Genomic DNA, 21,644 nt, shown 5'->3' with positions numbered 1-21,644 from the left:
CCCATCCCCCTCCCCGGCACGGACCCCCCCCCAACCTCCACCCCGGCACGGACCACCCCCCAACCTCCACCCCAGCACGGACCCCCCCCCAACCTCCACCCCGGCACGGACCCCCCCCCCACTCACCCCGGCACGGACCCCCCCCCCCCAACCTCCATCCCAGCACGGACCCCCCCCAACCTCACCCCGGCACGGTACGGACCCCCCCCCAACCTCCGCCCCGGCACGGACCACCCCCCAACCTCACGCCGGCACGGACCCCCCCCCCAACCTCCACCCCAGCACGGACCCCCCCCAACCTCCACCCCGGCACGGACTCCCCCCCCCCCAACCTCCACCCCAGCACGGACCCCCCCCCAACCTCCACCCCGGCACGGACCCCCCCCAACCTCCACCCCAGCACGGACCCCCGCCCCAACCTCCACCCCAGCACGGACCCCCCCCCAACCTCACTCCGGCACGGCACGGACCCCCCCCAACCTCCACCCCGGCACGGACCCCCCCCCAACCTCCACCCCAGCACGGAACCCCCCCAACCTCCACCCCGGCACGGACCCCAACCCAACCTCACCCCGGCACGGACCCCCCCCCAACCTCCACCCCAGCACGGACCCCCCCCCACAACCCCCACCCCGGCACGGACCCCCGTAACCTCCACCCCAGCACGGACACCCCCCCAACCTCCACCCCAGCACGGACCCCCCCCAACCTCACCCCGGCACGGCACGGACCCCCCCCAACCTCCACCCCGGCACGGACCCCCCCCAACCTCCACCCCAGCATGGACCACCCCCAACCTCCACCCCGGCACGGACCCCACCCCAACCTCACCCCGGCACGGCCCCCCCCCAACCTCCACCCCAGCACGGACCCCCCCAACCTCCACCCCGGCACGGACCCCCCCCGACCTCCACCCCAGCACGGACCCCCCCCCCCAACCTCCACCCCGGCACGGACCCCACCCCAACCTCACCCCGGCACGGCACGGACCCCCCCCAACCTCTACCCCGGCACGGACCCCCCATCCCCCGCCCCGGCACGGACCCCCCCCCCAACCTCCACCCCGGCACGGACCCCCCCCCCCAACCTCCACCCCAGCACGGACCCACCCCCCAACCTCACCCCGGCACGGCACGGACCCCCCCCCAACCTCCACCCCGGCACGGACCCCCCCCAACCTCCACCCCAGCATGGACCCCCCCCAACCTCCACCCCGGCACGGACCCCACCCCAACCTCACCCCGGCACGGACCCCCCCCCCCAACCTCCACCCCAGCACGGACCCCCCCCCAACCTCCACCCCGGCACGGACGCCCCCCAACCTCCACCCCAGCACGGACCCCCCCACCAACCTCCACCCCAGCATGGACCCCCCCCAACCTCACCCCGGCACGGCACGGACCCCCCAACCTCCACCCCGGCACGGACTCCCCCCCCCCCAACCTCCACCCCAGCACGGACCCCCCCCCAACCTCCACCCCGGCACGGACCCCCCCCAACCTCCACCCCAGCACGGACCCCCGACCCAACCTCCACCCCAGCACGGACCCCCCCCAACCTCACTCCGGCACGGCACGGACCCCCCCCAACCTCCACCCCGGCACGGACCCCCCCCCAACCTCCACCCCAGCACGGACCCCCCCCAACCTCCACCCCGGCACGGACCCCACCCCAACCTCACCCCGGCACGGACCCCCCCCCAACCTCCACCCCAGCACGGACCCCCCCCCACAACCCCCACCCCGGCACGGACCCCCCCAACCTCCACCCCAGCACGGACCCCCCCCCAACCTCCACCCCAGTACGGACCCCCCCCAACCTCACCCCGGCACGGCACGGACCCCCCCCAACCTCCACCCCGGCACGGACCCCCCCCAACCTCCACCCCAGCATGGACCACCCCCAACCTCCACCCCGGCACGGACCCCACCCCAACCTCACCCCGGCACGGCCCCCCCCCCAACCTCCACCCCAGCACGGACCCCCCCCAACCTCACTCCGGCACGGCACGGACCCCCCCCATCCTCCACCCCGGCACGGACCCCCCCCCAACCTCCACCCCAGCACGGACCCCCCCAACCTCCACCCCGGCACGGACCCCACCCCAACCTCACCCCGGCACGGACCCCCCCCCAACCTCCACCCCAGCACGGACCCCCCCCACAACCCCCACCCCGGCACGGACCCCCCCCAACCTCCACCCCAGCACGGACCCCCCCCCCAACCTCCACCCCAGAACGGACCCCCCCCAACCTCACCCCGGCACGGCACGGACCCCCCCCAACCTCCACCCCGGCACGGACCCCCCCCCAACCTCCACCCCAGCATTGACCCCCCCCAACCTCCACCCCGGCACGGACCCCACCCCAACCTCACCCCGGCACGGCCCCCCCCCCCAACCTCCACCCCAGCACGGACCCCCCCCAACCTCCACCCCGGCACTGACCCCCCCCAACCTCCACCCCAGCATGGACCCCCCCCCCCCCAACCTCCACCCCGGCACGGACCCCACCCCAACCTCACCCCGGCACGGCACGGACCCCCCCCAACCTCTACCCCGGCACGGACCCCCCATCCCCCTCCCCGGCACGGACCCCCCCAACCTCCACCCCGGCACGGACCCCCCCCCAACCTCCGCCCCAGCACGGACCCACCCCCCAACCTCACCCCGGCACGGCACGGACCCCCCCCAACCTCCACCCCGGCACGGACCCCCCCCAACCTCCACCCCAGCATGGACCCCCCCCAACCTCCACCCCGGCACGGACCCCACCCCAACCTCACCCCGGCACGGACCCCCCCCCAACCTCCACCCCAGCACGGACCGCCCCCCAACCTCCACCCCGGCACTGACCCCCCCCAACCTCCACCCCAGCACGGACCCCCCCCCCAACCTCCACCCCAGCATGGACCCCCCCCAACCTCCACCCCGGCACGGACCCCACCCCAACCTCACCCCGGCACGGCCCCCCCCCCCAACCTCCACCCCAGCACGGACCCCCCCCAACCTCCACCCCGGCACTGACCCCCCCCAACCTCCACCCCAGCACGGACCCCCCCCCCCCAACCTCCACCCCGGCACGGACCCCACCCCAACCTCACCCCGGCACGGCACGGACCCCCCCAACCTCTACCCCGGCACGGACCCCCCATCCCCCTCCCCGGCACGGACCCCCCCCAACCTCCACCCCGGCACGGACCCCCCCCAACCTCCACCCCAGCACGGACCCACCCCCCAACCTCACCCCGGCACGGCACGGACCCCCCCCAACCTCCACCCCGGCACGGACCCCCCCCAACCACCCCAGCATGGACCCCCCCCAACCTGCACCCCGGCACGGACCCCACCCCAACCTCACCCCGGCACGGACCCCCCCCCTAACCTCCACCCCAGCACGGACCCCCCCCCAACCTCCACCCCGGCACTGACCCCCCCAACCTCCACCCCAGCACGGACCCCCCCCCCCAACCTCCACCCCAGCATGGACCCCCCCAACCTCACCCCGGCATGGCACGGACCCCCCCCAACCTCCACCCCGGCACGGACCCCCCATCCCCCTCCCCGGCACGGACCCCCCCCAACCTCCACCCCGGCACGGACCCCCCCCAACCTCCACCCCGGCACGGACCCCCCCCATCCCCCTCCCCGGCACGGACCCCCTCCCGGCACTCCCCCGGAGCCCAGCCTACTCTAACCACCCCCCCCCCCCCCGCCCCCCGCCGCACACACACACACAACCCGAGACACACCTCTCCTCACGCATTCAGACTGCGGCCACGCCATTGCTGGTCGGCGTGAGCCTGGAGCACCGGGTCACGCCGATGAAAAGGAGGTTTGATTCACATCGACGTGAACGGTCATCACGTCGACGGGACTTCGGCCCATCCGGAAGGGAGAATATCGGCAGGCCGAAAATCGGCTGCCTTGCGCAGACCCGTGACATTCTCCGCGGCAGCGGCGACATTAACGCCCCACCGACTTTTCTCCCTTCGGAGACTTCGGCAACCGGCGGGGGCGGGATTCACGGAGGCCAACGGCCATTCTCCGACCCTCTGGGGGGTCGGAGAATGACGCCCCTTAACAAGAATATCAAAAGAGAACATTACCAAATACCAAAGCGTGAGGAAATCACATCTGAGATGGCTGGTGCACAATTCTTTACGAAACTTGATGCATCTGAGGGTTTCTGGCAACTAAAGCTAGAGATATAAAGTACAAAATACTGCACTTTCAATACGCCATTTGGACAGTACTGCTTTCTGAGAATGCCCTTTGGCATAATATTAGCATCAGAAATTTTTCACCACGCCATAGAGCACATAATCAAAGGCATTAAAGGTGTACGTCTGTACTTGGATGATATCATCGTTTGGGGCTCAACCATAGAAAAGCACAATACGAGGTTGCTTAAAGTTCTAACGAGCGTCAGGAGAAATGGGCTGAAGCTCAACGAACAAAAGTGCCAATTGGGAGTAACTGAGGTCACATTCCTCGGTGACAAGCTCTCGTCGCACAGCATTGATCCCGACAAGGACAAAATCCAAGCAATTCTCAACCTGCCAAAACCACACAAGAAAGCCATCTTCAGAGTGATGGGTATGATCATTCTTATAGGGAAATTCATTCCAAACCTGTCAGCAAAAACAACACATCTATTGTGATCTCCTGCACAAGACAACGGATTTTACTTGGACTGAGCAACATGAGCAACAGTGGAAGAAGCTCAAGACTTCACTAACCACTATGCCAGTTCTTACATTTTTGACCTATCTAAGCAGATTAAAGTGTCAACAGATGTTTCCAAAGATGGTCTGGGAGCAACTAGAGCATGATGATTGAAACCAGTCGCATATGCATCACGATCCATGATGACGACAGAGCAGAGGTACGGTCAAATCAAAAAAGAATGCCTGGGTTTAGTTGTAGGCTTGGAGAAATTCCACAACTACATCTATGGGCTTCCAACTTCTCAACTGTCACAGTTTCATAGAATTTCATAGAATTTACAGTGCAGAAGGAGGCCATTCGGCCCATCGAGTCTGCACCGGCTCTTGGAAAGAGCACCCTACCCAAGGTCAACACCGCCACCCTATCCCCATAACCCAGCAACCCCACCCAACACTAAGGGCAATTTATCTTGGCCAATCCACCGAACCTGCACATCTTTGGACTGTGGGAGGAAACCGGAGCACCCGGAGGAAACCCACGCACACACGTGACAGATCATCCTCCTTTGGTTAACATCATCAAAATAAATCTCAACCAGATATCTCCGCACATTCAGAGGTTGATGATGATTTAAATCTCATCTACATGCCAGGCAAATATTTGTTCATAGCAGATGCATTATCGAGAATGCCAATGCAAAGTATTGGTGGTGAGATTACTGAGGATGCAGATCTGCATGTCAATCTTGTTTCCACACTACTACCAGTATCAGAGGCGAAACTACCTGAGATCCATGAAGGGACCAGGAAGGATCAAACTCTCCAAGTGGTGATGGGGAACATCAACTCACACTGGCCCAGAGGTCAATGTATGGAGTTCTACAATATAAGATCTGAACTCAGTATCATTAAGGGAATGGTACTTCGTTTGAACTCTATTGTCACATCGCAATTTCTTCGCAAGGATGTACTAAAGAGGATACACGAAGGACATCTTGGGATTGAAAAATGTAAATGGGGAGCTCGTGACTCTGTTTACTGGCCAGGTATAAACCAGGATATTGACAGGATGGTCAGTTGTTGTGTCACATGCCAGACGCATCGTTGCAAGCAACCAAGAGCACATGTGCAACTATATGATTTACCTACACCAGCAGGGCAGAAAGTAGCTATCGATCTCTTTCACCGACAAGGGAAAAATTATTTAATGGTCAGAGACTATTTTTCAAACTATCCCAAAATGGCCCTACTGTCAATCATAACAGCAAGCAGTGTTATGCTGCATACCAAGTATACCAAGTCAATTTTTGCTGGACACAAAATTTTGCAATTCGCCATGAACGAAAACGATCCTGGTTTTAGCTGGAAAGATGTCCACACTTCGCAGTCATGTTTGATTTAAATCACCTCATGTTGAGCCCGTTGTGCCCTCAAGCCATTGAAAAAGCTGAAAAAGGTGTACATATTGTTAAGCAATTGTGGAAGAAAGTAATGGACAGCCAATCTGATCTATCTCTCACTATTGAGTTACAGAGTGTCACCATTGTCACATGGTTGATCACCAGCAGAGTTACTCATGAATAGAAGATTGCGTACCACATTTCCATACTTGGCAAAGAAGGAAGAGAATGCAGTGGTATTGCAAGAAACGCAAAATGTTAAAGTGAAACAAAAGCAGTTCTATGATAGAGTGGCTAGAACTTTACCACCTGAGTAGTGATGACTTTGTGAGAGTAGAAGATTCAGGCAATTGGTCGTGAAAAGCCATTGTACTTGAAGAAGTAGCACCTTGTTCCTACAATGTACAGACAGAGGATGGGTTGGTTTTAACAAGAAATTGTTGCGTCCTCCGGTTTCCTCGCACTTGTCCCGAAAGACGAGCTGTTCGGTAATTTGGACATTCTGAATTCTTCCTCTGTGTACCCAAACAGGCGCTAGAGTGTGGTGACTAGGGGCTTTTCGCAGTAACCTCATTGCAGTGTTAATGTAAGCCGACTTATGACAATAATAAAGATTATTAGTATTACTCTTATGTTCGTATGAGACTTTGGTGTTTTAAGATTCTGCTACTGGTGGAGGTGTGTGCAAGTGAAACAAAATCAATATATGACAACCTGCCTCAGGGCAGGTCCGATGTTAATTTCTCCACAACTTGTGGAATTGTCTCCCAAAGAAAGCATTGGAGGCTGGGTCATTGAATATATTTAAGGCTGAATGTGCTAAACACCACTGGTCACACACTACATGTATTACGGTACTGCCACTGTACTACAGGTAACACGGTAAATCCCAGCCTGCTGGCTCCTCCCAGCAGGCGGTGTATAAAAGTGTCTGCTCTCCTGCGCTGCTCCCATTCTGTTTCCAGCTGCAGGAGGCTCAACATCGAGTGCAATAAAGCCTCAATAGTTTCACCATTTCGTCTCGTGGTCATTGATGGTACATCACTGAGTTACAAAGATTTTGGCTTGACAAGGTAGTAAAGATATTTGGTGGGGAGGTTGGCAGAAAAGAAAGTTAAGGTCACAATTAGATTAGCCATGATCTTATCAAAAGCAGAGCAGGTTTGAGGGTCTAAATGGCCTCCTCCTGCTCTGAATTCCTCTGTTCTTGCACTTTCTTCTTCAGTTGGTCGTAGGAGCCTCTAATTTCCATTTGAATGAGCAATGGATAATATAACTGGATGCAGTCGTTGCCCTCAAAATTCTAGCTCTTCCGCCCCTACCACTGAAACTTTGCTTGTTCCGCCATTGGCCATGTGAGCCACACCTGGTCCTGGAGCAGGGACAGCCTCTTGAGGTCTCAAATGATACCCGAATGCTCTCAAGGTACTTTGTCTGAAAATATTTTCCCCGAATCCTATGTGCTTATTTTCCAATAAAACAGTCAAATAAATATTGGAAACATTTCAGTTTAATTATGGTTTAATAAAACAATATTAAATTGAAAATTATTGTTTGGTTCAGTACAATTGACCATCTCTCATGTATATTTGTGTGGGATGATGCTTAGAAAGTTGCATAGCATGTTTTCTAGTGAAATGACAAATTAGTATTTCAACACTGTCATTTATTAACTATTGAATGGTTTTTGAAAAAGATTTTATGACAGAAATTAACCATTCACAAGAGACATTTGAGGAATATTTTCTTTGCTATTTCTAACAAAAGTGTAAATTCATTCTTTATTCCCATTTAAATTTTTTTGTCACCAACAGCAAGGAGGAAATCCCACCCATCAGTTCTTAATGCATCAAATGCCAGAAACAATTAGGCACCAATAACAAGACTTATTCCACGTAATTTTTACTTTTAATTAGAATGAAATAATAATGAGATCTGCAACAAACCTTATATGTCTCAATAATGTTATTGCAACATCCTTACGACCGCTCAACTGAATGGTGTCCCTGGTCAGAAGCATGTGCCATTACAGTTCTCACCGTACTATGCATTAGTCCGAATGTGCCGAGTGTGTTCCATGTCTTCAGCTTTCTGACCTTCTTTGTTTTGACTGAAGTTGTTGGATCAGACGATCATTCCTTGTGAGATCTGCTGGTAATTCTTCTGTCTGAAACACAAAGTGCAAATTGAGGCTTCCGTGATATTTCAGTGGAGCACATTTCCCATGATGAGGCCAGGTATTGTGGAAGATCACAAGCAGAGGCCAGCACTGAGAATATGCAAAACTATGGAAACTGGCCAATTCATGTCGGTATTTACCCTCCACATGACTAGATTGTTCCAGTAACATTTACTGTCACTAAATCCCTTCAGCATTTTTCCCTCATTCACCTGGCAAGCAGCTCATACTTCAAGCAGTTGTTTACATGGAAACATACATAGAAAATAGGAACAGGAGGAGGCCGTTCGCCCCTTTGAGCCTGCTCTGCCATTCATTATGATCATGGCTGATCATCACGTACAATACCTGATCCAGCCACCCACCCCCATCTACTGAACTATTTCTAGTATACATATATACTCGTCTAAAAGCCAAGCTCCTAACACAGAACCAGTAGTCAAAAGACATAGGGGATGGACTTTTACATGAGTAATATTTTCAAGCGGTTCAAATCCACCCTCTCCCATCGCTTCATAGAGTTGCTGGGTTGGAGATATTTCCTGCCAACCCCACCTCCAGAAGCAGTGCAAAAGGAGCCAAAAAGCATTTTAAGCTCCATTTGGACAGACACACTGAATTAATAAAATTTATAACATTCAAAAACAAAAGCCATATATACAAATTGATACAATTTCATTCAGTTACCTTCAGAGTGCAGGGACGAGTACTACTTAACAGCACGGCATGCAGTGAACTTGTATTAAAGTCCATAAAATTCACCCTCCTCCTCGTCTTCAGAATCAAATAACTCATCCCAATCTGCTCCTTGAATGACATCATCATATGGCTCATCAACACCATCTTCATGTCATCATCATGTCATCCCACAAATAATGATCTTCTGTGCCATCAAGTGCATTGAATATCCCACATTTCTTGAATAAATTCATGTGATGACAGTCTTTGTTTTGATTGCGTCCCAGGCCTATACAACACATTCACACAGGGTTGCGAACATCAGAGCCCCAATGTTGCCTTCCCTGAAGGGCTTGTTCAAAGAGACGTCCTGTAAAGCCTCAGTCAGGCGACTACTTGGAAGCGACGTCTGTAAAAATAGTTAGATTTATTTCCTTATATATTTACACCTCCTACTCCCCGAAGGGTCTCCCGTGCCCGGCCCACAATTGGGCCAGGGTATTTATGTCCCAGCAGTCTCTGGTTTAAGGGCTTAGCTCCATCCCCCTCATCTGGGTAGATCGTACTCAGGTGAGGCCGCAGGGACTCTGAGGTTACAGATCCCTGGGCCTCATGTAGGGTTATAACATCCCTCCCCTCACCAAGTCCAATACGTCTTCCATTTTGCTCTTTTTGACTGGGGCTGTCCATCCAGCGTCTGCGGTTTCGGGTCCATGGGGTATAACGGGTCAGGGAGCGTTGTTTTCAGGCCGAACATCTGGGTGGTTCTGCTGTGCTTTGCCCTGCGGTCACCATCGAACCTCTTTCGACTTCTTTGGGTAAAGTCTCCATGTCTGACTCCGGATTGGACAAGTTGACCTCCCGCATCTCTGAATCGAGAGGCTCAGCCGCCTCACTGAGTATCAAAGCCCGTTGTTCTGAGGGAAGGGGCACTACCGGCCTTAGGGCCCTCAGCCGGTCCTCAGGCACCCGTACAGCCCGGCTTCGGAGATGGTCCATGTGTCTGTTAGACTCCTTTCCTTGTACCCATACAGAATGTGAGCCTGGACTGGACCGATTTATTACCATTCCCAAAATCCACACAATGCTCCATCTGCAAAATTTCAGACGTAAATGGCCTCGCCCGCTAGAAATTCCTTAATGGGTCTGCTTCGTTTCATTTTGACCTATTCTTGTTAGTCACGGATCCTTCCTCCAATATCCAGCAAAACAAGGCTCAACCGCGTGCGTAGCCAACGTCCCATCAAAAGCTCTGCGGGCGCTACCCCCGGTGGTTGCGTGCGGTGTGATTTTATAGTAGAAAAAGAAGCGGATGGGGTGAGTTTCTGGGGAACCTGAGGTCTGTTTCCGCATCTCGAGTTTAAACACCAGCACCATGTGTTAGGCTAACCCATTGGATGATGGGTGGCTGGGTGCGGTTCGAAATGACAGACGCCATTTTGTTTTAGAAAATAGGTGAACTCCGAACTTGTAAAGGCAGTGCCATTGTGACATTAAAGATTATTAAAAATTGTTGTCCAATACCAGTACCTCGGACAGTCCGTGAATATTAAAGAATTGCCTGTACTGCTAGGTGGTGGCTCGGCAGGGTCCAGGGTTCGATTCCCACTTGGGACACTGTCTGTGTGGAGTCTGCACGTTCTCCCCGTGTCTGGGTGGGTTTCCTCCGGGTGCTCCGGTTTCCTCCCACAAGTCCCGAAAGACGTGCTGTTGGGTGAATTGGACATTCTGAATTCTCCCTCTGTGTACCCGAACAGGCACCGGAATGCAGCGACTAGGGGATTTTCACAGTAACTTCATTGCAGTGTTAATGTAAGCCTACTTGTGACCCTAATAAAGATTATAAGTGATGTCGTCGAGGTAATTCGGTGAACATCCATCCATTTGGAATGTACGTAACACAGTGGTCAGCACTTTGGCTTCACAGCGCCAGGGACCCGGGTTTGATTCCCGCCTTGGGTCACTGCCTCTGCAGAGTCTGCACATTCTCTCCGTGTCTGCGTGGGTTTCCTCCGGGTGCTCCGGTTTTATCCCACATGTCCCGAAAGACGTGCCGTTAGGTAATTTTGACATTCTGAATTCTCCCTCCGTGTACCCGAACAGGCGCCGGAATGTGGCGACTAGGAACTTTTCACAGTAACCTCACTGTAGTGTTAATGTAAGCCTAGATGTGAACTAATAAAGATTATTATTATTACATCATCCCTTGAAAAGGCCCCACAAAATCCACATGGCAGCTAGACCATGGCCAGCCCGGCCATTCCCATGGGTGAAGTACATGAGAACATAAGAACTAGGAGCAGGAGTAGACCATCTGGCCCCTCGAGCCTGCTCCACCATTCAATGAGTTCATGGCTGATCTTTTGTGGACTCAGCTCCACTTTCCCGCCTGAACACCATAACCCTTTATTCCTTTATTCTTCAAAACACTATCTATCTCTATCTTGAAAACATTTAATGAAGGAGCCTCAACTGCTTCACTGGGCAAGGAATTCCATAGATTCACAAACCTTTGGGTGAAGAAGTTCCTCCTAAACTCAGTCCTAAATCTACTTCCCCTTATTTTGAGGCTATGCCCCCTAGTTCTGCTTTCACCCGCCAGTGGAAACAACCTCCCCGCATCTATCCTATCTATTCCCTTCATAATTTTATATGTTTCAATAAGATCCCCCCGCATCTAAATTCCAACGAGTACAGTCCCAGTCTAGTAAACCTCTCCCCGTAATCCAACCCCCTCAACTCTGGGATTAACCTAGTGAATCTCCTCTGCACACCCTCTAGCGCCAGTACGTCCTTTCTCAGGTAAGGAGACTAAAACTGAACACAATACTCCAGGTGTGGCCTCACTAACACCTTATACAATTGCAGCATAACCCCCCTAACTACATCCCGCTAGCAATGAAGGGCAACACTCCATTTGCCTTCTTAATCATCTGTTGCACCGAGAAACCAGCTTTTTGCGACTCATGCACTAGCACACCCTGGTCCCTCCGCACAGCAGCATGTTTTAATATTTTATGATTTAAATAATAATTCCTTTTGCTGTTATTCCTACTAAAATGGATAACCTCACATTTGTCAACATTGTTTTCCATCTGCCAGACGCTAACCCATTTACTTAATCTATCCAAATCCCTCTGCAGACTTCCAGTATCCTCTGCACTTTTTGCTTTGCCACTCATCTTAGTGTCGTGTGCAAACTTGGACACATCGCACTTGGTCCCCAACTCCAAATCATCTATGTAAATTGTGAACAATTGTGGGCCCAACACTGATCCCTGAGGGACACCACTAGCTACTGATTGCCAACCAGAGAAACACCCATTAATCCCCACTCTTTGCTTTCTATTAATTAACCAATCCTCCATCCATGCTACTACTTTACCCTTAATGCCATTCATCTTTATCTTATGCAACAACCTTTTGTGTGGCACCTTGTCAAAAGCTTTCTGGAAATCCAGATATACCACATCCATTGGTTCCCCGTTGTATACCACACTGGTAATTTCCTCAAAAAGTCCACTAAATTAGTTCGGCACGACCTGCCCTTTATGAACTCTTGCTGCGTCTGTCCAATGGGACAATTTCCATCCAGATGTCTCGCTATTTCTTCCTTGATGAAATATTCCAGCATGTTCCCTACTACAGAAGTTAAGCTAACTGTCCTATAGTTACCCACTTTCTGCCTACCTCCTTTTTTAAACAGTGGTGTCACGTTTGCTAATTTCCAATCCGCCGGGACCACCCCAGAGTCTAGTGAATTTTGGTAAATTATCACTAGTGCATTTGCAATTTCCCTACCCATCTCTTTTAGCACTCTGGGATGCATTCCATCAGGGCCAGGAGACTTGTCTACCTTTAGCCCCATTAACTTGCCCATCACTACCTCCTCAGTGATAACAATCGTCTCAAGGTCCTCACCTGTCATAGCCTTATTTCCATCAGTCACTGGTATGTTATTTGTGTCTTCCACTGTGAAGATCGACCCAAAAAACCTGGTCAGTTCCTCAGCCATTTCCTCATCTCCATTATTAAATCTCTCTTCTCATCCTCTAAAGGACCAATATTTACCTTAGCCATTCTTTTTTGTTTTATGTGTTTGTTGAAACCTTTACAATGTGTTTTTATATTCTGAGCACGTTTACTCTCATAATCTATCTTAATTTTCTTTATAGCTTTTTTAGTAGCTCTCTGTTGCTCCCTAAAGTTTTCCCAATCCTCTCGTCTCCCATTAATCTTTGCCACTTTGCATGCTTTTTCCTTCAATTTGATACTCTCCCTTATTTCCTTAGATATCCACGGTCGATTTTCCCTCTTTCTACCGTCCTTGATTTTAGTTGGTATAAACCTTTGCTGAGCACTGTGAAAAATCGCTTGGAAGGTTCTCCACTGTTTCTCAACTGTTTCACCATAAAGTCTTTGCTCCCAGTCTACCTTAGCCAGCTCTTCCCTCATCCCATTGTAATCTGCTTTGTTTGAGCACAATGTTTGATTTTACCTTCTCACCCTCCATCTGTATTTAAAATTCCACCATATTGTGATCACTCCTTCCGAGAGGATCCCTAACTATGAGATCATTAATCAATCCTGTCTCATTACACAGGACCACATCTTGGGTTGCTTGTTCCCTTGTAGGTTCCATTACATACTGTTCCGGGAAACTATCGTGGATACATTCTATAAACTCCTCCTCAAGGCTGCCTTGATCGACCTGGTTAAACCAATCGACATGTAGATTAAAATCCCCCATGATCATAGAATTTACAGTGCAGAAGGAGGTCATTCGGCCCATCGAGTCTGCACCGGCTCTTAGAAAGAGCACCCTACCCAAGGTCAACACCTCGACCCTATCTCCACAACCCAGCAACCCCACCCAACACTAAGGGCAATTTTGGACACTAAGGGCAATTTATCACGGCCAATCCACCTAACCTGCACATCTTTGGACTGTGGGAGGAAACCGGAGCACCCGGAGAAAATCCATGCAGACACGGGGAGGATGTGCAGACTCCGCACAGACAGTGACCCAAGCCGGAATCGAACCTGGGACCCTGGAGCTGTGAAGCAATTGTGCTATCCACAATGCTACCATGCTGCCCTAACTGCTGTACCATTTCTACATGCATCAGTGGAGCTGCCGGAGGTAGCTTTTGATGTTCCTGGCACTGTGTGCATTGCTTTGCTAACTTCTCGATATCTGTGTCCATTCCAGAACACCACACATAGCTCCAGGCCAGCATTTTCATTTTAGAGACTCCCTGGTGTCCGCTGTGGAGGTCATGTGAGGTCGTCCTCTGGCCGCGCTGGGAATGACTACTCGGGAACCACACAGCAGGATGCCATCCATCATGCTGAGTCCAGCCACTCTTGCCATAAAAGCACGTAGATCCTCTGGGAAGGCGCAATGTGAGTAATAGATGTGTTTTTCAAACAAACTCTTGTAGGAATGGTTGTAGTGAGTGAATACACTGGGTATACCGGGCGCGATTCTCCGAGCCCCGCGCCAGGCCGGAGATTCGCCGCAACCGCGCCACAACGCTCCGACACCGGTGCGCGATTCTGCGTGGCGCGGGGCCGCCGATTCTCCGGCCCGGATACGACAGAGTCCCGCCGGCGCCGTTCATCCCTGGTCACTGCCGGCGGGAACTCTGCGCGAAGGGTTGGGGGGGCGGCCTGTGGGGCGGGGGAAAGCGCTCCTTCACCAGGCTGGGGGGGGGGGGGGTGCTCCGACGGGGTCTGGCCCGCAATCGGGGCCCACCGATCTGCGGGTCGGCCTCTCCCCCCCCCACCCCCGGGTCTACTTTCCTGCGCGGCTAGCCCCTGAACCCCCACGCCATGTTGAGTCGGGGCCGGCGCGCTGAAGAAGTCCCCTGTACATGCGCAGGCTGGCGCGACGCCCATCTGGCGCCGGGAAGGGAGGCTGGAGCGGCGTGAACCACTCCAGCGCCATGCTGGCCCCCTGTGGGGGACAGAATCGGTCGTGCCCACGCCCGTTTCCCGCCGTCGTGAAACGCGACGGCGTTCACGATGGCGCAAACACTTGGTCTCCATTTTGCAGAATCGCCCCCACCCTCTTCGACTTCAATGACGGTGGAGTTGACAGGGATTTTCACAGTAACTTCATTGCAGTGTTAGTGTAAGCCTACTTGTGACAATAATAAAGATTATTATTATTTTACATCTCTTCTGATTTAATTTTTATTAACTTCAATTATCACCCATTTTACACAATTGCACTCATTGAAGATCTATTCCAATCTGCCCGTGTAACATTCTGTTCTCCTCTCCAGTTTTGTGTTAAGCGAAGCTAAACTTTTGTTTTTAATTTAGAGTATGCAATTATTCTTTTCCAATTAAAGGGCAATTTAGTGGGCTTCCTCACCAGGCTGTTTTGTTGGCTCCTCTTGGCACCGAAGCGTTCGTCCTGTATTCTTGTTTCAGGGCAAAGATTCAGATAGATCTGCGAGAAACTCAAAGTCATTCTGGGGATCTTGCAACTTCATTTTATGAAAGTGTACAAACTCAGCAATAGCATGATGGGAAAAATAGCCAACTTATGTAACCAAGTGTAAGACAGCTGTGTCAGCTAAGTGCCAAGATCAGACCCTGACAAACTAGACAAAGCTAAGAATCCACATAATCGTATCATACAAGGCCAGAAGAGGGAAAATAGTGCCTGACCTTAGTAAAACCTGATAACAAAGCCACGATCTAGGAATGTCCGAATAACACAACCTCCTCATGACCTAGGTCCATCTGCGTCAAGGCATCATGAGGGCAGAGGTGAAAAACAAAATAGACCACGTCTTAAATCCTCTAAAGACAAAATACTGCAAATAAGCCGAGTCGGTCTTTCCATGACAACATGTTTGATCAGAAGTTATGACTGTATTGACATTTTTGAACAAGGTCTGTTTTTGTAAAATGATACAGCTTTTGTATAAATATTGAACGTTTTCTCCATGTCTTTGCGAGCTTGAGAAAGAATGAGCAGGTTTACCTTAACAGCTCTCTCTCTCTCTAACCTGTAGCCATCTGCATGCAGACTTTGGTCAATAAAGACAAAGTTATTTATTTCGAAACAGAGTTGTAAAGTTGTTTTCTTCACAGTCTTGAAGTAGGAAAAATTTTAAAAGACAACAATTTTTCAACTGCGGCCCCATGCTAGTTTTTCCGTTTGATCATTTCATAGAATCTTAGAATTTACAGTGCAAAAGGAGGCCATTCGGCCCATTGAGTCTGCACCTGCCCTTGGAAAGAGCTCCCTACCCAAGCCCACACCTCCACCCTATCCCCACACCTCCACCCTATCTCCACACCGCCACCCTATCCCCACACCTCCACCCTATCCCCAACTAACCTTTTCTTGACACTAAGGGCAATTTAGCATGGTCAATCCACCTAACCTGCACATCTTTGGACTGTGGGAGGAAACAGGAGCATCCGGAGGAAACCCACGCACTAAAATCGCGCTCGGCGCAGTGGCGGAGAATGGGCGTCAGACCCGAGATCGGGTCCGACACAGAATCGCCGCCAATTGGGCGTGCGCAGTCGACGCAGCGCCGGTCAGGAGCCATTGAAGGAGCTACCCGCGGTGATTCACCGAGGCAAAGACGAGTGGCAGGTCAGAAGGTTGGAAAGAATACAAAGAACATAAAGGAATATTAAAAAGATTAATAAGGAGGGAAAAACTAGAGTACAAGAGAAAGCTAGCTAGGAATATAAAGACGGACAGTAAAAGTTCCTATAATAATAAAAATAATCACTTATTGTCACAAGTAGGCTTCAATGAAGTTACTGTGTGTGGTAGTCACCACTGTTTGTATAATAGTTGTATTAGAGGTAATACGGTAAGGCTCCTGTACTACAGGTAGGGGGTAGATCCCTGCCTGCTGGTTCCGCCCAGTAGGTGGAGTATAAATGTGTGTGCACACCGAGCTGCTCCCATTTCTGATGGCAGCTGCAGGAGGCCACAGAGCTGCTCCCATTTCTGATGGCAGCTGCAGGAGGCTACACATCTCTGCTTAATAAAGCCTCGATTACTCTCTACTCTCGTTTCGTCGTAATTGATAGTGCATCAATTTATTAAGCAGAGATATTACAGCGATGGAACTACGCATCAAGCCTGATTGCCTACAGCTGCACCCGCAAGCAGACAATGCCACGTTGGCCTTCGGCCACTGGCTCGCTTGTTTTGAGAGCTACCTCCAAACCGCGACGGACCAACCCTCGGACGCACAGAAGCTCCAGCCGCCATCTTCGGCACCATTTTGGACGGCACCTCAGGAACCCGGTTCATCGGGAACTTCGTCTGGCCGTTCATCGCCTGCCACCGCCGCCGACCAGCCCGGGGCCTACCAGCACCAGCCGCAGCTCGCCTCCATCACGCTCAACCAGTCCCGGCCTCAACCTCGCAACCGCGACGGTGATGGTGAACGTTGATGGGCACAAAACCTCCTGCCTTCTTGACTCCGGGAGCACAGAAAGCTTCATCCACCCCACTACGGTAAGGCGCTGCTCCCTCGCGGTACACCCCGTTACCCAGAGAATCTCCCTGGCCTCCGGATCCGGGATACTGCATCGCCATCCTCACCGTCCAGGGCGTAGAGTTCAACAACTCCCGACTCCACGTCCTCCCCAACCTCTGCGCTGCCCTGTTACTCGGCCTGGACTTCCAGTGCAACCTCCAAAGCCTAACTTTAAAATTCGGCGGACCCCTACCACCCCTCACCGTATGCGGCCTCAGGACCCTTAAGGTCGACCCACCTTCCTTGTTTGCAAACGTCACCCCGGATTGCAAACCCATCGCCACTAGGAGCAGACGGTACAATGCCCAGGACAGGACCTTCATCAGGTCGGAGGTCCAGCGGCTACTGCGGGAAGGGGTCATTGAGGCCAGCAACAGCCTCTGGAGAGCCCAAGTAGTAGTAGTAAAGACTGGGGAGAAACACAGGATGGTCATTGACTACAGTCAGACCATCAATCGGTACACGCAGCTCGACGCGTGGTCAATCAGATTGCACAGTACCGAGTCTTTTCTACAGTGGACCTGAAATCTGCCTACCACCAGCTCCCCATCCACAAGGTGGACCGCCAATACACTGCGTTCGAAGCAGACAGCCGTCTTTACCACTTCCTTAGGGTTCCCTTCGACGTCACTAATGGGGTCTCGGTCTTCCAGCGTGAGATGGACCGAATAGCTGACCGGTACGGACTGCGGGCCACCTTCCCGTACCTAGATAATGTCACCATCTGCAGCCACGACCAGCAGGACCACAACGCTAACCTTTCCAAATTTCTCCACACCACCAAACTCCTGAACCTCATGTACAATAAGGAGAAGTGTGTGTTCTGCACCAACCGCTTAGCCATTCTTGGCTACGTTGTGGAAAATGGAGTTCTCCCCCACTGCCCCAAGGCCCTGAAACGATGCCTGGGGTTTTTCTCCTATTATGCCCAGTGGGTCCCTAACTATGCGGACAAGGCCCATCCACTCATTCACTCCACAGTTTTCCCCCTGACGGTTGAGGCCCGCCAAGCCTTCAACTGTATCAAGGCTGACATTGCCAAGGCCACGATGCACGCGGTCGACGAGACCCTCCCGTTTCAGGTTGAGAGAGATGCATCGGACGTCGCTCTGGCCGCCATCCTCAACCAGGCAGGCAGACCCATGGCATCCTTTTCCCGCACTGTCCATGCCTCCGAAATTCGGCACCCCTCTGTCGAATAGGAGGCCCAAGCCATCGTAGAAGCTGTGCGGCATTGGAGGCATTACCTGGTCAGCAGGAGATTCACTCTCCTCACTGACCAACGGTCGGTTGCCTTCATGTTTAATAATACACAGCGGGGTAAGATCAAAAATGATAAAATCTTAAGGTGGAGGATCGAGCTCTCCACCTACAATTAGGAGATTTTGTATCGCCACGGGCAGCTCAACGAGGCCCCCGATGCCCTATCCCGAGGTACATGTGCCAGCGCACAAGTGGACCGACTCCGGGCCCTACACGATGGTCTCTGTCACCCAGGGGTCACCTGGTTCTTTCACTTCATAAAGGCCCGCAATCTGCCCTACTCCATTGCGGAGGTCAGGGCTATCACCAGAGACTGCCAGGTCTGCGTGGAGTGCAAACCGCACTTCTACCGGCCAGACCGAGCACACCTGGTGAAGCCCTCCCGCCCCTTTGAACGCCTCAGCATGGACTTCAAAGGGCCCCTCCCCTCCACCGACCGAAACACATACTTCCTGAACATGGTCGATGAATACTCCAGATTCCCCTTTGCCATCCCATGCCCCGATATGACGTCTGCCACGGTCATTAAAGCACTCAACACCATCTTCACCCTGTTCGGTTTCCCCGCTTACATCCACAGCGACCGGGGATCCTCCTTTATGAGCGATGAGATGCGGCAGTTCCTGCTCAGCAAGGGCATTGCCTCGAGCAGGACGACCAGCTACAACCCCCGGGGAAACGGGCAGGTGGAGCGGGAGAATGGGACAGTCTGGAAGGCTGTCCTGCTGGCCCTGCGGTCTAAAAATCTCCCAGACTCCCGCTGGCAGGAGGTCCTCCCCGACGCGCTCCACTCCATCCGACCGCTACTCTGCATAGCAATTAATGAAATCCCCCATGAACGTCTCCTTGCCTTCCCCAGGAAGTCCACCTCCGGGGTTTCTCTCCCAACGTGGCTGGGAGCTCCAGGACCTGTCCTCCTCATCAAACACGTGCGGCTCCACAAGGCGGACCCGTTGGTCGAAAGGGTACAACTGCTGGATGCGAACCCGCAGTACGCCTACGTGGCATACCCCGACGGCCGCCAGGACACAGTCTCCCTCAGGGACCTGGCACCAGCTGGATCCCCACCTACGGCCCAACACCACCCGACACCTCCCCCTCCGATTGCCCCGGCGCCACCCACCCACCCCCCCAGCGCACCTCACTACAGCTCCCGCCCCAGGACGATCCGTCCTCCCACTGGTTCCACCCGGGGATGAAGATGAGAACAACTAGCTCCCGGAGTCACAGGTGACCAAGTCGGCGCCTGCATCACCACCGGAACCGGCTAAATTTGTAAATTTTCACCAGACTGTAACCTTTAAATCCTCACAAACCTGTAAATAGTTTTCCACCACGCCCGCTGGACTCTTTTTTAACAGGGGGTGAATGTGGTAGTCACCACTGTTTGTATAATAGTTGTATTAGAGGTAATGCGGTAAGGCTCCTGTACTACTGGCTCCGCCCAGTAGGCGGAGTATAAATGTGTGTTAACACTGAGCTGCTCCCATTTCTGGTAGCAGCTGTAGGAGGACACACATCTCTGCTTAACAAAGCCTCGATTACTCTCTACTCTCGTCTCGTCATAATTGATAGTGCATCAATGTGAAAAGCCCCTTGTCGCCACATTCTGGCGACTGTTCGGGGTGGCTGGTACAGGAATTGAACCCGCGCTGCTGGCTGTGTTCTGCATTACAAGGCAGCGATTTAGCCCACTGTGTTAAACCAGCCCCGTAATAATAGTCACTTAATGTCACAAGTAGGCTTCAATGAAGTTACTGTGAAAAGCCTCTTATCACCACATTCCGGCGCCTGTTCAGGGAGGCCGGTACAGGAATTGAGCCTACGCTGCTGGCATTGTTCTGCGTTTCAAGCCAGCTATTTAGCCCACTGTGCTAAACCCGCCCCAGCATATAGATATTTAAATAAGAAAAGAATTGACAGAATGAGCATTGTCCTTCTAGCAAGTTATCTGGGTAGTTGGTATTGGAAAGCACATCCATGGCAGATGAATTAAACCGGTATTTTGCATCTGCCTTCACTGTAGAGGGCACAAGTAACATGCCAGAAATAACTGCAAATCAGGAAATGGAAGGAGGAACTCAGGAAAATTACAATCACCAGGGAAGTGGTATGGAGCAAATTGTTGGATCTGCAGTCTGACAAGTATCCTGGTCCAACCTAATCTGCACATCTTTGGACTGTGGAGGAAACCGGAGCACCCGGAGGAAACCCACGCACACACGGGGAGGATGTGCAATCTCCACACAGTCACCCAAGGCAGGAATTGAACCCAGGTCCCTGACGCTGTGAGGCAGCAATGCGGACCACTGTGCCACCATGCCACCCCTAAGGTCATGCTAAGGTTTTGAAAGAGGTGACTAATGAGATAGATGTGAGTTTGTTTTAATTTTTCAAAACCCTCTAGATTCGGGGAAAGTTTATGTAGATTGGAGGATAGCAAATGTTTATTTGCTTTATTAAAAATGGAGGTAGACAGAAAGCAGGGAACTATAAGCTTGTTGGCCTAACATCTTTCATAGGGAAAATATTAGAAGCCTTTATTAAAGATGTAAAGCAGGTACCTGGAAAATTCAAGGCAATCAGACAGAGTCAACATGGTTTTGTGAAAGGAAATCATTTTTAACCAATTAATTGGAGTTCTTTGAAGGAGTCACATGTGCTGTGGATATAGGGGATAAAGTGAGGCAAGAGGAACAGCTGCAAGGCTAGAGGAGCAGCAGAGAGGTGGGAGGAGCAACTGCAGGGCTCGGGGAGCAGCTGCGAGGCGAGAGGAGCAGCGGAGAGGTGGGAGGAGCAGCAATGAGGAGCGCGAGGAACAGCAGCGAGGCGAGAAGGGCAGCAGCAGGGTTCAGAGGTGCAGTAAGCGAGGCTAAAGGAGCAGCAGCACAAACAGGCGAGAGGAACAGCAGCAAGGCAAGAGGAACA

At 52.8% G+C, this 21,644-nt stretch overlaps 1 protein-coding gene across 6 annotated transcripts in view; it reads right to left on the bottom strand.

The window, feature by feature from the left end:
• Positions 1-7,591: 7,591 nt before the first annotated feature.
• ankrd29 (ankyrin repeat domain 29) overlaps positions 7,592-21,644 on the bottom strand; it is a 127,618-nt gene continuing 113,565 nt past the window's right edge. For all 6 annotated transcript variants that reach the window (XM_072468525.1, XM_072468529.1, XM_072468530.1 and 3 more), the window contains one exon: positions 7,592-8,235. In XM_072468525.1, the coding sequence (XP_072324626.1) occupies positions 8,152-8,235 (84 nt within the window). In that variant the 3' untranslated portion in view covers positions 7,592-8,151. The remainder of the gene's footprint in view (positions 8,236-21,644) is intronic.

Source organism: Scyliorhinus torazame, chromosome 11 (genome assembly GCF_047496885.1).
Source record: "Scyliorhinus torazame isolate Kashiwa2021f chromosome 11, sScyTor2.1, whole genome shotgun sequence".
NCBI lineage: Eukaryota > Metazoa > Chordata > Chondrichthyes > Carcharhiniformes > Scyliorhinidae > Scyliorhinus > Scyliorhinus torazame.
The sequence above is the reverse complement of the archived record's forward strand: the minus strand, read 5'-3'. Positions and strand labels throughout refer to the sequence as shown.